This window comes from Hibiscus syriacus, unplaced genomic scaffold, assembly GCF_006381635.1.
Source record: "Hibiscus syriacus cultivar Baekdansim isolate YM2019G1 unplaced genomic scaffold, ASM638163v2 tig00000778_pilon, whole genome shotgun sequence".
In the NCBI taxonomy this organism is placed as follows: domain Eukaryota; kingdom Viridiplantae; phylum Streptophyta; class Magnoliopsida; order Malvales; family Malvaceae; genus Hibiscus; species Hibiscus syriacus.
In genome coordinates, this window is record NW_024061825.1 from 2,300,051 (window position 1) to 2,315,995 (window position 15,945).

At 38.8% G+C, this 15,945-nt stretch overlaps 1 protein-coding gene across 1 annotated transcript; it reads right to left on the minus strand.

The window, feature by feature from the left end:
- Nucleotides 1–12,479: 12,479 nt before the first annotated feature.
- LOC120115103 (probable LRR receptor-like serine/threonine-protein kinase At3g47570) lies at nucleotides 12,480–15,775 on the minus strand. Its single transcript, XM_039135865.1, has 2 exons — nucleotides 13,045–15,775; nucleotides 12,480–12,905 (listed from the first exon to the last, which is right to left on the minus strand). Exons 1-2 carry the CDS (start codon nucleotides 15,758–15,760, stop codon nucleotides 12,541–12,543), a joined length of 3,081 nt encoding a protein of 1,026 aa, XP_038991796.1. The 5' UTR covers nucleotides 15,761–15,775; the 3' UTR covers nucleotides 12,480–12,540.
- Nucleotides 15,776–15,945: the final 170 nt, after the last annotated feature.

Sequence of the window (15,945 nt, forward strand, 5' to 3'; positions counted from 1 at the left end):
ACCAACTTGCGGTATTCTACAAGCTTGGGATCTTTTGTCTCCCATTCTCCTCTGAGCTGGTATATTACCAAAGCTGAATCTCCATACACCTTGAGCATTTTTACTTTGCATTCAACAGCAGCTCTAAGACCCAGAACACAAGCTTCATACTCAGCCATATTGTTAGTACAATCAAAATTAAGCCGACTGGTGAAAGGATAATGCTCTCCCTCTGGTGAGACCAAAATTGCCCCAATTCCATGTCCCATGGCATTTGAAGCACCATCGAAGTTCAACTTCTAATATTTGCTAGTGGATGCAACTGCTTCTTCTACCGAAATAGCCATTAAATATTCATCTGGGAAATCAAAGCTCAACGACTCATATTCTTCCGAAGCCCTGCTTGCAATGAATTCCGCTATAGCACTTCCTTTAATTGCCGTCTGGTTTACATACTGGATGTCAAATTCGGACAATAAGATCTACCAACGAGCTAATCTTCCAGATAATGCATGCACACCCATTAGATATTTCAAGGGATCAAGCTTGGATATAAGCCAAGTAGTATGATACAACATATATTGTCTAAGCCTTCGGGTAGCCCATACTAAAGCGCAACACAACTTTTCAATGGGTGAGTATCTTGTCTCACATTCAGTGAACTTCTTGCTGAGATAATAGATAACCCTTTCTTTCTTCTCAGTTTGGTCACGTTGCCCTAGCACACATCCCATTGAATTTTCTTAAACTGACAAATAAAGAATCAAGGGTTTGCCTGAGATGGGTGGCGCTAAAATTGGAGTGCTCGACAAATATCTCTTCACTGTTTCAAAAGCTCTTTGACAGTCTTCACTCCATTCTCCTGAGTTATTCTTACGAAGAAGGCGGAATATGGGATCACACTTTTCAGTCAGCTGTGAAATAAACTTAGCTATATAATTCAATCTCCCCAAAAATCCTCTGACTTCTTTTTGTGTTCGTGGGGCTGGCAAGTCTTGAATAGCTTTTACTTTATCTGGGTCTATTTCAATTCCTTTTTGGCTTACTACGAAACCCAACAGCTTCCCCGATGTCACCCCAAAAGTACACTTATTTGGGTTGAGTTTTAGCTGGCATCTTCTTAGTCTTTTAAAAAGTTTTCTCAAATTCCCAATATGTTCTTCCTCTGTCTTAGCTTTGACTATCATATCATCGACATAAACTTCTATCTCTTTATGCATCATGTCATGAAATAACGTCACCATGGCCTTTTGATATGTTGCCCCGGCGTTCTTCAATCCAAACGACATTACTTTATAACAAAATGTTCCCCACATGGTAACGAATGTCGTTTTTCCATATCTTCAGGGTTCATCTTAATTTGATTGTAACCAGAGAAACCATCCATAAAAGAGAACAAAGAATTTCCAGCAGTATTATCCACTAGCGTGTCTATATGTGGCAAAGGAAAATTATCCTTTGGACTAGCTCGGTTGAGATCCCTGTAGTCAACACACATTCAAACTTTCCCATCCTTCTTCGGTACTGGGACAATATTAGCCACCCATTCAGGATATTTGGCCACTTTAAGAAACCCGGCATCAAATTGTTTCTTCACTTCCTCTTTAATCTTGAGCAGCATCTCGGGTCTCATTCTTCTCAGTTTTTGTTGTACCGGTTTACATTCAGGCTTTATTGGTAGTTTGTGAACAACCAGTTCTGTATCTAAACCCAGCATATCTTCGTATGACCAAGCAAACATATCTTTGTATTCTTGAAGCAATTCTATCAAATCATGTCGACCTCCAACTGACAGAGTGGTACCAATCTTTATTTCTCTCTTATCCTCATCCGTCCCCAAATTCAAACTTTCAGTAGACTCTTTATGAGGTAGAATCTGCTTATCTTCATTCTCCACCATTTTCAGCAATTCAGAAGGTAGTTCACATCCTTCATCATCATCACAATCCTCGATCTCCCCTTGACATATAGGCTTTTCGAAATCAATCTCCGGGTCAGAGTCATTAGCATTCATATTATTGATATCTGAGCTCCTGAAAAAATAATGAAAGAGAAGATATATATACATATATACATATGGGAGGATCTTTTCCCATATAAATAAATAGAAAGAAATAAATACATACATATATACAACAAAGAATGAATGAATGAAATGAATGGGAAAATGTTTGCCATTTGGAACTAACAGAATGCATCTTTTATTGAAAGCGAGAAAAAACAAACAGCTTAACCCTTTACATAAAATCACCTATTGCCCCAGGGTATGAACAACAGGGAGAAAGTTCTAGTGCATTACTCTGTAACAGATTTGTAAACTACAGGCAGTTCTTTCGCGGTCCAATTGTTCAACACGAAGCCCGGTGGTGCAGGATAAATGCCCATAGCTCTCATTTCCTCGAATTCATCATCAGTTATAACATTAATGCCTAAATCTCCCAAGGCATTCTCAACCATCGTCTCAGTGTTCCTTGAATTCCCTTGAAACATATGCCCCCCAGACATGAAAATGCTACTCAACGGCGTGAAGGTCATGGGTTCCCAGCTAAGGTCTTCACCAGCCAATCTGGCCTTTTTGATTTCTTGGCCCTTCTTAATTCCCCTCATCTTATCCCTCGAAGTTGGCTGATATCCCAAACCAAATCGATCTTTTTTAGTAATAGGGTATATGGGATTCACCGGTCCTTGCAACTATCGGCCTAAACCCTTTCCAACTTTTGCTCCTCTTCCAAGAGTCAATTTAAGCCCCATCTTGGTACAGTTTGACAATCGAGGCTTTGGTATCTTCTTGCCTTCGGTCACAAACGTAGCATTGACAAACTCCAACGATCTAAAAGAACACTCGACGGCTTGCTCATCAACTTCAATATACGGAGCAGTAGTAGAAACAGAAGCAATAATGTCCTCTTCAGCATGAATACATACCAACCTTCCATCAATCACAAATTTCAGTCTCTGGTGTAATGTGGACGGAACTGCACCGGCCTGATGAATCCAAGGCCTTCCCAACAAACAATTGTACGTAGGCATAATGTCCATTACGAGAAATTCTACTTCATAAGTTGCTGGACCAATATTCAGAGGAACATCAATCTTGCCCAACACTTCTCTTTTAGTCCCATCGAAAGCTCGAACCACACTTTGACAGGTTCTCATAAGTATAATATCTAATGGAAGCTTCTTTAGAGTCACTAAGGGCATCACATTCAAAGCTGAACCATTATCAACCAAGACCCGGGACAACACATGCCATTTACATTTAACTGTAATGTGCAAAGCCTTCTGACTACCCATCATCCCAGAAGGGATTTCATCTTCAGAAAAAGATAAAAAATTATCAGCTTGTATATTGGAAACTAAACGATCCAACTTTTCAATGGGCAACTCTTTCGGAACAAAAGTCTGGTTCAAAACCTTTAACAGAGCATTCCTATGGGCCTCTGAACTCAAAAGTAATGATAAAACAGAAATACGGGCAGGCAACTTGTGTAACTGTTCCACAACACTGTATTCACTGTGTTTCAGAAACTTCAAAAATTCTACCGCTTCACTCTCGGTTACTGGTTTATTGATAACAGGCTTATCCTCTTCTATCTGCACATCAACCTTTTTCCCCTTATCAACTGCAACCTTCTTCTCAGACTCTTTAGGTGGATTAAGAGAATAACACCTACCACTTCTAGTAAAGCATCCCACATCATCTATTTCCTCATTCTCTTTTGTTACATCTCCCATCTGGCAATCATATCTCCAAGGCACTTGTTTATTATCCCGATATGGGAATGGAGATGGAGGTGTAATAACCACTTTCGGGGCTACCTTCTCAGCAACTCGATTTTTGGGAGTAATAATTAGGGGACAATTGGCATTGTATACCCCTTTAGACGATCATTCTGAAGCGCAAACTTCCGCTTCCTCTTCTTCAGCAATCTCTCTAAAGAACTCAATTTCTTTACTGTCCATCATGTATTGTACCAAAGATATGAAGTCAGGACATTGTTGAATATTGTGTCCCTCACTGTTATGATACTGACACACCTCTCCACTGTTAAACTGTTCACCCATCAAACTGGGTTTCAACAATCCTACCTTGACCATCTGGCACCACACCCAACTCATGGGTGATACCACCTCACCAACATTCCTTACAATTCTCTTTCCTTTCTCTTCAGTAATCGCATTAACTCCTGCCCCTGCATGGCTTGGCAACGGATTCTGAGCTATATTTGGCTGCTCACTGTCACCAAAGTTGATGACATTCCTCGTTCTCAAAGCTTGGACAACCTTCTTAAAAGCAGTATAATTCTCAATGGAATGCCCAGGGTTCCCTGCATGGTACTCACACTGAGCACTAACATCATACCATTTGGGAAAAGGAGGTTGCATTGGTGTCACGTGATACGACGAAACCACATATCGATCATACAAAATCTGAAACAATTCCTTATAAGTCATCGGAATTGGATCAAATTGAGGCCTCTCTCTCCTCTGATCCCTTGCCCCTTGTCTATTATCATTTTGTGTTGACGACCCTGCTCCTTGAGGACGGGAAACAGTGATGTTATTAGAATCGTATTGCCTCACATTACTAACTTCGCCTTCCTTTTTCCTCGTTGGTGGTCTCTTACTAGACTCTCCTCCTTCGAGCTTCCCACTCTTAACAGCCATTTCAATCATTTCTCCCGCCATAACCACATCAGCAAAACTTCGATAAGGATTACCGATAAGATGTGAGAAAAAAGGAGCCTTTAAGGTGTTGACAAAAAGCATATTTGTTTCCTCCTCTTCCAATGGCGGGTGGACTTGCACTGCTACATCTATCCATCTTTGAGCATATTGTCTAAAACTCTCGTTAGACTTCTTTTCCATTCCTTGTAACATCATCCTGTTGGGCCTAACATCTTTCACATGTTTGTATTGCTCAAGAAAGGACTTAGCCAAGTCTTTCCACGATTTAATATTAGCTCTACTCAGCTGGTTATACCATCGGATTGTCGAGCCAGTTAAGCTTTCCTGAAAGCAGTGTATCAACAATTGATCATCCCCTATGTATCCAGTCATCTTCCTACAAAACATCGTGATATGCGTAGAGGGACACCTAGTACCATCAAACTTCTCAAAGTCAAGAACTTTAAACTTTGGAGGCAAAACCAGATCGGGAACTAGACTTAACTCCTTTGCGTCAAATCCATAGACATTGGTATCTTCCTTCATGGCTCTGACCTCTCTTTCTAACTGCTTCCATTCCTCTTCCAACAGATTGTTTTGGTCCTTCTTGGCTTCTTCATCAAGGTCCGGAACTTGATGATATTGATGTTCTTCCTGATACGAACTAGATCCAGGCTGTACGTTAACAGAAGCACCGACTGGATTAATGTGCGCCTTCCCGACATGAACAGGGGTCACTTGAACATTCTGGGATTGTTCTGGGGTTAACCCTGGATGATGAAGTGGGTCTTCAGTTACACCTTCTGGTATAGGGCTTTTCCCATGTTCTGGATTTCTTCCTTCCAACATACCCGCAAACTTAACAAACATCTCCTTTTGGGCATTCATCATATCTTCTTGCATTTTCTTGATATTATCTTGTAACTCCAACTGAGCCTTCTCAATTTGGGCAAGTTTGTCTTCCATAACTTTCTTCCTGGTTCTGTAGGTATGCCTGGGATTTTCCAGTATTACTCTGTCACAGAGTCATTTTATTATCGCTGATATTTATTAATAAATATAAAATATATGATTATGAATGAATAAAATGCGATGCAAAAATTAAATGCATTAAAAATGCACATGCAAAATGCAGGGTGTTGATCTTGGAACGACTCCTTAGAACAAATCTTTATATTAGAACGATGTTCAATTACAAAGTTGAAACATATCACAAATAAATTTGCACCATCTCTCCTATTTCTTGTACGTGTGCTAGTAACTCTACAATCTTTTGGTTTTCTTCAGCCTCAGGATCTAGTTCTTCAGTCACATCAGCGGCTTCCTCAGATAGAATGACCAAATATTGAGCTATTCCCCGCGCGTGTTCTAGGTAACAAGCAATAAAGTCCTCTATTTGCTTAACTCTCGCCTGAGCTCACTCCCATCGAAAACGCCACTGTATATCCCCCTCATAAGGAACTATCGATAGCTCACTTGCTTGTCTCTGAAACTCTTAAACCATGGCTTCAAGCTCACTCACTTGTTTTTTCAGACTTTCAACCTCTCCCTGGCTCGAGCTACCTTCCTTGTTTCGGTATCGTCGTAATGCAGTCTCTAAACTTGAAATTTTCTCCTTCAACTTCTCATTCTGGGCTTGACTCTTTTGTAACCGCTGCTCTAAAGAATCCTTTTCTTTCGATAAAATTTTCACTTGGTGCCTGCTTTGCTTGAGCTATTCTTGACTCTCTCCGGCTACCCTTTTGAGGCTCGCCACCTCTTGCCTCAATTCAACAGACTTACTCGAGCTAGAACCTGTCTGAGCTTTTACCATTCACTGATAAGTTGACCGAAGATCGTCAAAGTCTAGCCGAAGTTGCTTCTCCATTTTTTCAATTCGATCTGCTCTACTCTTCTGAATGTCAATCTCCAATCCCTTTTGATATATTTCATCTTCCAGTTTCTGTAAAGTCATTCTCCATTGTCTCCGTTCTGCTTCGAAATCGCGCTTGGCTAACTCTAATGGAGATGGCACCACTCTCAACTGTTCTTCCACCGGCTGAATATTTTCAGGATTCACTATCGGGATGTTATCGTTTACTCGACCGCTTCTCCACTGCTCGTACTCTTGAGATAACTCGAGATCATAGGTGAACAAATTCACGCGACGAGTTTGCTTCAAGGCCTCAGCAACCCCTTTAACTTTACCCTTATACTGATCTCCTTTGAATGCAAAATCCGACCCTACCAAGTCCCACGTGGCTGGAATGAACTGACTCGATCCATACTGTCTGGAAACTAGTAGCGGAGCATACCCAACAGAACCCCATATACCTGGCAAAGGAACCCAATCTCGCTCTCCACATCGGTAAAGTATATCCGAAGAGGTATTCCACGAAGCTCGCCACAAAATATCTCCATCCCTGATATCATTGAAGATGACCATCTATTTTTCTTCGATAAAACCCCCAGGCCACTCTTTAGAAAGAAAATCCTTCAAAGGTGAGAAACCGTCTAGAAATACTCGTCCTGGTGCTCTTTCAACATGTTTGAAATGACTCAGAATCCACACTAGCAGCAAAGGCGCACATCCTATAAAGCGTCCTTCTCCCTCGCGCCTACAAGAACTCAAAGACCGGAACGTCTCAGCTAGAATAGCTGGAACAGGATCCACGCGCTTGTCTAATCTTTCAAACAGGTCAACAACTGATACGTCTACATATCCTAACACTTTTGGAAAAATAACAAGCCCATAAATCCCTAAAGCAAACAAGTCAAGCTTCTTTCTCTTATCAGGATGATGAGCAATTACTTCTTTCAGAGCAGCCCAAGAGATGCACTCACTGTCTCCCTTCTTCTTAATGTTTCTGATTACCTAATCTTCACTCATTCCGGTCATCAATAGTAATTTCTTCTTAAATGAATGAGTGACTGGCAGCTTGGTATATATTCTATCTATCTGGGACCTCGGACAACGGACCAATGCTTGATACTCCTCTATTGTTGGTGTCAGGTCTACTCTACCAAATGTGAAACAGCTATAAGCCGGATTCCAGAACTGCGCCAATGCTTTAAACAGATTTCTGTCAATAGGAACATCCAGAAGATAAGGAATATCGCCGTACAACTGATAAAACATCTCCTTATCGGCTGCTTCCCATCTTCCCCATATCTCCTTTAGCTCACTTAGATCATTCTGACGCACGTTGATGTGAGTATAACCAAATAACTCTGATACGTATCCAGGCATCACGCTGTCTCCATTGGTCAATTGGGACTGTTCCGACCACCTCAGAACATCTGCATTGTCCTCAACCTCTTTCTGAAACGTTCGTTCCATATTACTGGCCTTCTATATGGACATCGACCCCAAATCAACACCATGTAATGGACAATGCAATGCAAAACAGAAAAGAAACAAGGCAAAAACAACAAAAGATCGGTTAGTAAACATGAAGCAATTAATTCAGGATAATAATTTGTTCAAAAATCCTACCCACATATACTGACTACCCAATCATGCTTTATCAGATCCTACCCAACATGATATCTACCCCATGCCTCGTTATTCACAAAAAGAAAACCTAACCGCATGATATCTAATTCGCATACTTGTTCGAAAAATAAACCTAACCGCATGATATCTAATTCGCATGCATTTATTCGAAAAAACGAAAATAAATGACTCAAAAAAGCTTTTCCTTGTGTACCCTCCTCACGGGATTCTTAAGGCTCGGGTTTGGCTCAACCTAAGTTCGGGCTCTATATTCATTATATGCTGGGTTTGGTTCTAAAGTAATAGGTTCTCGAATTGTCCTTGTCGGTGCCCCCTTAGGCTGCCAAACCCTCAATCCTGGCCCATCATAGGCTTTAGGGGATCGAGTTCAATTTCGAGGGAACAAACCTCCTTATGTCCATACGGAGGTGATTACCATCACGAGGACCATAAGGCGTGAGCTCCAGGAGCGATCCACTATCCCATACGGAGGTGAAAACCACACGAGGGCATAGTCTCTCACTCCTACTTAAATAGGACAGAGCGGGGTTTTAGCTCATGTTATGATAAAGCAATTGTGCAGTGTGTGAGGAAAAGCGAAAAACACAATAAAAACACTCAAAATTTCCTAAATTCACACAATTAATCTGAAACCATTAGCAAACAGATTAGTACAACTATTTAATTGTCAATCGAATTAAATTAAAGAAATCAAAATACAAACAAACAAAAATTATTAAAAACCAAACAATGGATCAAAAATCAAATTAAAACGAATTTGTAATTTTCAATTGCAAAGACAATTAATTAATCGACTATCGGCTTGACTCTCTAAAAAAGGTCCCCAGCAGAGTCGCCAAGCTGTCGAAACGATTTTTCTTAAAGGTGAAAAGGTGAGATTTTAAAAAAAAATCACATTAATTTTTAATTTATTTCTTTCACTTGATTTTTAATTTAAAAACAAATGCGATTTAAAAAACCTTTCATTTTGAAAAATTCGGATTTTCTTTATGATCGAAAAAAATACAGTTCAAAGAGTCGCCACCAATCTTTGATTAGGGTGTGATTGGACACCCAAAAATGCTTTGTCATTTTTAAAAAAAAATTAACTTTAATTAAAACAACAAATTGAGGTCTGCGTTACCACAATCAGAGTTCGGGAGTCGGTTACGTGTGGGGAAGGATTAGCACCCCCACAACGCCCTAAATCGGTACCTAGTCGACTAATTAACGTCTTTGCAATGAACTTTATAAATTCGAGTTTATTTTGATTCTTGATCCCATAAAGTAAAAATGTAAATTTAAAACATTCAAAAACACTCAAACAAATTAAATTAAAATTACCAAGTCATTTTAGAAAGATAAAGGATGTTCGATTATTTACAAATATCGAGACCATACCTTAAAAATATAACAACCTTTTCTCGATATATTTAAATAAACGAACATTTCTTTTTCTCTCATTTCCAAATTTTAGGTGATGAATAATTTTTTTTTGTTTCACTTTCGGGATACACTTTTATTTTAAAATCATTAAAAGCGAACCTCAAATCAGTTATGACTGCCCACTTCAACAATTTTAAATTAAAAGGATATTACCCTTAGTTAAATTATGTAATATGTCGAGTTATGCTCGTGAGGATATCATGTAATTAATGCAAAGATAATGTCATGCAAAGATTAATTAAATAAAGGGAATTAAATCCATGCTTATGAACCATGTAGTAACATATACACACAAATCACTAACATTCAAACATAGGATAAGCATACACCCTAAACGAATCTTAACTAATCATACATGCATACACATAAGAAACTTAAACATGGACTAAAACTTAACATGTAAAAACTTGAAGCCTTAATGTCTAAATCAAAATAACCAACATTTATGACTAAAATTAAATAAGCATGAAATACAACGATCAAATTAAAACACAACAGATTAGATTTAAAGACTAAAACGTCAATTAACCAAAATTACATGCTAAATGCGAAAATAAACAGAAAAAGAATGAAAAATACACATATTGATGACTAAATAAAACTGACAAATATGAAGATCAAATTAAAACTTGGAAATTTCGATTTAGTGACTAGAATTAAATGTGCGTAAAAGATAAAGACCAAATTACAAAGAAACCAGGACTCGACTTCAGGACCAGAATGGACTTCAACAGCATATGCAGGGACCTCAAAGCGATTAGCCCTAAAACCTAATATAAAACTTACTTTAAACTAAATCTAACCTAAGCTTATACTACCCCAGTCGTTTTCATCACCCTCTCCAACTTCCTAATTCTTTTCTTTATGCCTAGAGAGAACACAAGCTTCTTCTTCCATGGCCGCCAACCTTCAATCAAACCTCAAAATACACACAACCATCGAATCGATGCAAACCTAAACTCAAAACCACCATCCTCTACTCTTATTTCCGACACTGCCATACCAGCCCTCATTCTCTACACCGAAGAAATCAACGGCAACATCCCCGTGTAAGGTAGTAAACTAAAACCTTTTTCTATTTTCCTTAAACTCCTAAACAAAAGAATTTCAAAATGCTCACTGATTTTATTTTCTGTTTTTTTGAACCTAAATCTGATTACTTACCTTCCACATTCTAACAAAAACACCATTCTCACCTCGACGATGGAACCCAAACGGTAACGAAATGGAGTCAACGAAACTCCACCAACTTTCGCATAACTCAGGTGATTTCTAATTCCTCTCTATTTTCTGTTTCTTTTCTTTATTAGTTTTGAACACACATACACACATAAAAACGGGAAAACGAAAACAAATCAAAAGAATACCTTGAATCTCAACTTGTATCTCTATTGCTTTCTCAAGTTTTTGAATACAATGGTGAAATTCATGCTACAATATTCTTTCCATTCGTCATTCGAAAAGTGAGTGGAAATCCCCTTTTGCTTACTCTATTTTTTTCTACACAAACGAGACCCTTGTTGTTGATAATCTCCCCCCTCGAAATGGTTGCCGATCCCTTGTTCCAAAAATCCCCCTCTTTTATTCTCCCTTTCATTTCTGGCGGTTTTTTTTCAATAAAAACCGACCCCACTCCATTTACAGTTTAGTATCTCACCCACGATCAAAAACTGCTTCTCACCTTCCTGCTGGATATTCATTTATGTTTTGAAGGAACTCACGTGGACTGTAAGCTAGGATAACATGTTGTTTGGGTTGATTTGGGCTTTCCCTGGTCCAAATTTATATCGTGTACTAGATACGAAGCCTCCGGACAAAACCGAGCATCTACATATAGTATGTTTTTAATTGAGATAATTTTCTAATAAAACGATAAGTTAAAATGAAATATTGCTAATTTCAATTAGAAACGAGAAAAATTAGGGCGACATAAAACTAACATTGATTGATGTCCGAGAAACAAGATAGACACCCGAACCACTCTAGAATAAGAATACGTTTGTATGTTAAGATGTGGCCAACCCTGAGATGTTACATTAGGCACATCTTTGTTAACTGGGCATATATGCCTCAAGGCTCGACGGAGCAAGTTAGCGGGTGACACAATCCGATTTATAATTATGAATTTCCACCCTAGGTAGGATAGAGGGGTGCGTGAGCTTCGAGATGTAGCCCCTCAATCGCACCATGATGCCTACCTTTTGTACATATGTTTAGTCAGTATACTCGTATGCTAATAATTATGAATTAAGTATGTTTAAGTATGTTTTAAGTATAAACATTAGAGGATGCATGTAGTATAGTTAGGTTATTAGTGTGACACCAAACTTTGTGAGCTCAACATTCGAAATTTGTTTTCGTGTGCAAGTTAGGAGTAGGAGCCTTTTGAGGACCCTATACTTAGACCGACTAACACCAGCCAATAGCTTTTGAGTATGTCTCGTCTTTTGTATTAGTGGCATGTAATGTAAATGAAATTGTGTATGTTAGGTCAAAATGTAAATTTGAATATTTAGTAAATTTGAATTTCAAGTATTTTGGGGCTCCCGAATATGTAAACAAGTTACATGAATTTATAAAAACATTTGTATGTCAATTTATGGATTTAGGCAAATGATCATGTTGATTTTAAGGATAGACTTTGGTAAACCTATTTTATGGTTCGTGTGACGTCATAGTGTATTGGTCTTCGGATCTTACTAGATTAGGACATTAAACACTAAATCCGACAATCCTCGATACAGTTAAACAACCTAGGTGCATGCAACACTAACTTGATGTTAGAATTGCTATGAATCGGATTAACGCAACACTAACTTGATGTTAGAATTACATGACCTTAGCGTCTTAGGTTCATCCTTATGGAACATTTGATACCAGCAAATGAACAAAACAAGGAAATCTGTATTACTTTATATCATTTGAACACATTATTCATCTCAAAAGTACTTGGTGATCGCTGAGCAGAATATTTAAGTTATAACCTGTCGGCGTGATCGAGTTGAATGAAGCTCGTCTCTAATGGAACAAAGCTTGGCAACAACATCACTCATGTCCATTCGTTCATTCGGTGATTCAGCAGAACAAGTGAGTCCTATTTCGAGTATCAAATTCAAGCACCGAAGATGTTTGTCATTTTCGACTCTTTCTTGGAGAAGAATGGGATCTATAACCTCAAATACTCGTCCAGGCAAAGCTGCCTCAACAAAGTCGTGAAGACTTAAATCTTCTTTGAACCTTTCATCAGTTGGTCTTTTTCCTGTAAACATCTCTAGCAAGAGGATGTCATAGCTGTACACATCACCTTTAGTTGACAACTCGCTTCCCATTCCATATTCTATAATTAAATCATAAAAGATCACATCTAAAAATATTTACAGAAATATTTGCAGAGAATGCACTTTTTATACATGAAAAATATATTTTAGTTGCATATTTTTCCTTTAAACAGTGGAAAGATAATAAAGTGAATTTACCTGGTGGAGTATAACCGATGGTTCCTCTTAATCCAAGGGAGCTTGATTGATTAACGGAACTGTTAAGTACATCTGCAGAAATGATTTTTGCCAAACCGAAGTCACTTATATGGCCAAGCATCTCCTCGTCGAGTAGAATATTGCTTGGCTTGAGGTCACAATGAATGATCGATATTCCACAACCATGGTGCAGATACTCCAATGCATGAGCGATATCTATGGTGAGATTAACTCTTTGGAAGAAGTTCAGGTATCTCGCTGTCTCCAATTCATTCATGCTGATAGAGGGATGCAGCCACTCCTCCAAGCTTCCGTTTACCATGAAGTCATAAACCAATGCTTTAAAATCATTTCCTTGATAATCGACACCAGAAATTGCTGTTAATACTTTGATAAGATTCCGATGTCGAATGTTCTTCAAGGCCTCACATTCAGCCAAGAAACTCCTTGAAGCTCCACGATTCAGAAGATGAAGCACCTTTACTGCAATAACCAATCCACTCACTTCAAGAATTCCTTTGTATACAGAACCAAAGCTTCCTGAACCAACCAAATTTTGCGTGGAGAATCCGTCGGTAGCTCTTAGGATACTTTGGTATGATAACTGTAATAGTGAATTTTCTGCACAAGTTGTTGTTTGCTTCTTGTATTTCTTCTTTCTAAACCACATGATGATGAGGAGACAAGTAAATACCAATGTCACTCCTAAAATCACAACACCAATTGCAAGTTTTACTCTAAGAGAAGAGTTTGAAGATGTTTTGGATTTACATTTGGACAAGTGTAACATATGGATGCCACCACAAAGCCTTTTGTTCCCCTCAACAAATATAAGACTTGCATTCTTAAAGACTCCTCCACTTGGTATCTCTCCCTCAAAATCATTGAAAGAGAGATTTAAATACCGTAATGATCTGAAGCTCACAACAAATTCTGGAATCCTACCGGATAGATTATTGTCAGCTACGTCCAATACTACAAGACCTTTCAATGAACTAAAAGATGAAGGAATAGGCCCTTCAAAGAAATTTCCATCCAGGTACAACTTCTCTAGACTTACACAGCTACCAAGGTTTTCCGGGAGAAAACCGGATAAACTATTTTGAGAAACATCAAATTCACCTAGATTTTTCAATTTTTCCACCGCAACAGGCAGCTCACCAGTTAAAAAGTTTGATGATAAGTCTAGTTCAATGGACAAGGATGAGAGTCCAAGTATCTCAGGGGGTATTGTTCCACTAAGGTTGTTATGAGATAATCCCAATCTAAGCAAATTTTGGCACTTACCAATACTTGCAGGAATGATGCCCTGGAGATTGTTAGCATCCAAGGCAAGTCCAGTTAGCATTGATAAATTTCCAATAGATTGTGGAATAACCCCAGAGAGAAAATTGGTGTGAGAAAAAAATATGTTCAACCTCGGAAGCCTCCCAATAGAAAAAGGGATGGGACCTGATAGTCGATTTTGTGATGCCACAAGCACCTCCAAATTGATCAAATTTCCAATCCCATCCGGAATTCTTCCCAATATTTTGTTCTGTTCTATAGCTAAATACGAAACGGTTTTAGAAAAGTTACTAATGCATTCTGGAAATACCCCTCCAAAATTATTTTCACTTATCCCTATATTTTCTAATTTAGTGTCATTGACTAGAGTGCAGAGAAATTTTAGATCACCTTCTCTCCCATGACCCAAATGGTTTTCGTCTAGGAGAAGCTGAAACAATTTGTCCAGCTTCTCTAACGAAGGCACGTTTCCACTGACGTTGTTCTCATTGAATTGAAGTACATTGAGATTTGAGGCATTGGATATTGAAACCGGGATTTGTCCAGAGATTTGGTTCCCCCCTATGGAAAAGAACTCAACATATGGCATAGTGATTTCTAAGTCAATATGAAGAGTACCTTGAATCTTGTTTTGACCAATATCAAATAATCTAATGTTGGAGAGTTTGAACATTGTTACTGGAACAGTACCTGAAATTGCATTTCCTAATACCGAGAAATATGAGAGATTTTTCAGATGTCCAAGAGATTCAGGTATGATGCCAGTTAATGCATTCTCTGTCAAAGCAAGTACCTCTAGGGATGACAAGTTCCCCAATGATGGAGGGATGATCCCACTAAAATTGTTGATGACTAAGCTTAGGACTTTCAGATTCGGCAAGAAACCAAGAAAATCAGGAATTTTTCCACTTAGCTTGTTGCCTCTCGTATGAACGAATGAAAGCTTAGAACAAGCAGATAAATTGTGAGGGATTTGGCCGCTGATGGAGTTGTTGGTCAGTTTCAGTGTTTCCAATCTTCTTAAACGACCGATTTCTTGAGGAATGTGGTTGTAGAAGTTGTTGCCTGCAAGATTCAACTCCCGGAGGAAACTCAAATTTCCAATGTATGGTGACAAGGGTCCCGAGAGTTTGAGGAATTGCATCGCCAACTTGGTGACTCTCTGGTGCTTGCGGCCGCATGTAACACCTTGCCACTGACAGAAGTGAATGGAACTATTCCACAACGCCATAACCCCGAGCCGATCGCCGGTTATCTCGGCTTTGAAATGGAGTAAAGCTTCTAGGTCAGTGTCATTTCCTCTAACAGCTGTTGCTGAACCAAGCAAGTTAAGACACAGCAAATTGCAGCATGAGAGAAGAACAATAACTTCAATGTACACAAGAAAAAAAGAGCTGGACGCTTCAAAATGCCTTTTCGATTGCTCCATCAATCTGAGAGTGCTTTGTTCATTAACAAGAAGAAGAGTGCAATACAAGTAGTTGTGAACTCTGATATTATCTTTGTTCTATCCCGTCAATTGTGTCACAGTGGCTACGACTTCCATGGGCCTACTTTAGTTAGATGCGTCTACTTTGGGGTTGTCATTTGTGGTTGATATTTTTTTTAGTAATT

Excerpts from the sequence above, each read along its gene's own strand:
- LOC120115103 (XM_039135865.1), bottom strand. The coding sequence starts at position 15,760 with ATGGAGCAATCGAAAAGGCATTTTGAAGCGTCCAGCTCTTTTTTTCTT. Across the intron at positions 12,906-13,044 it reads CATCGGTTATACTCCACCAG|AATATGGAATGGGAAGCGAG; the intron begins GTAAATTCACTT and ends ATTTAATTATAG.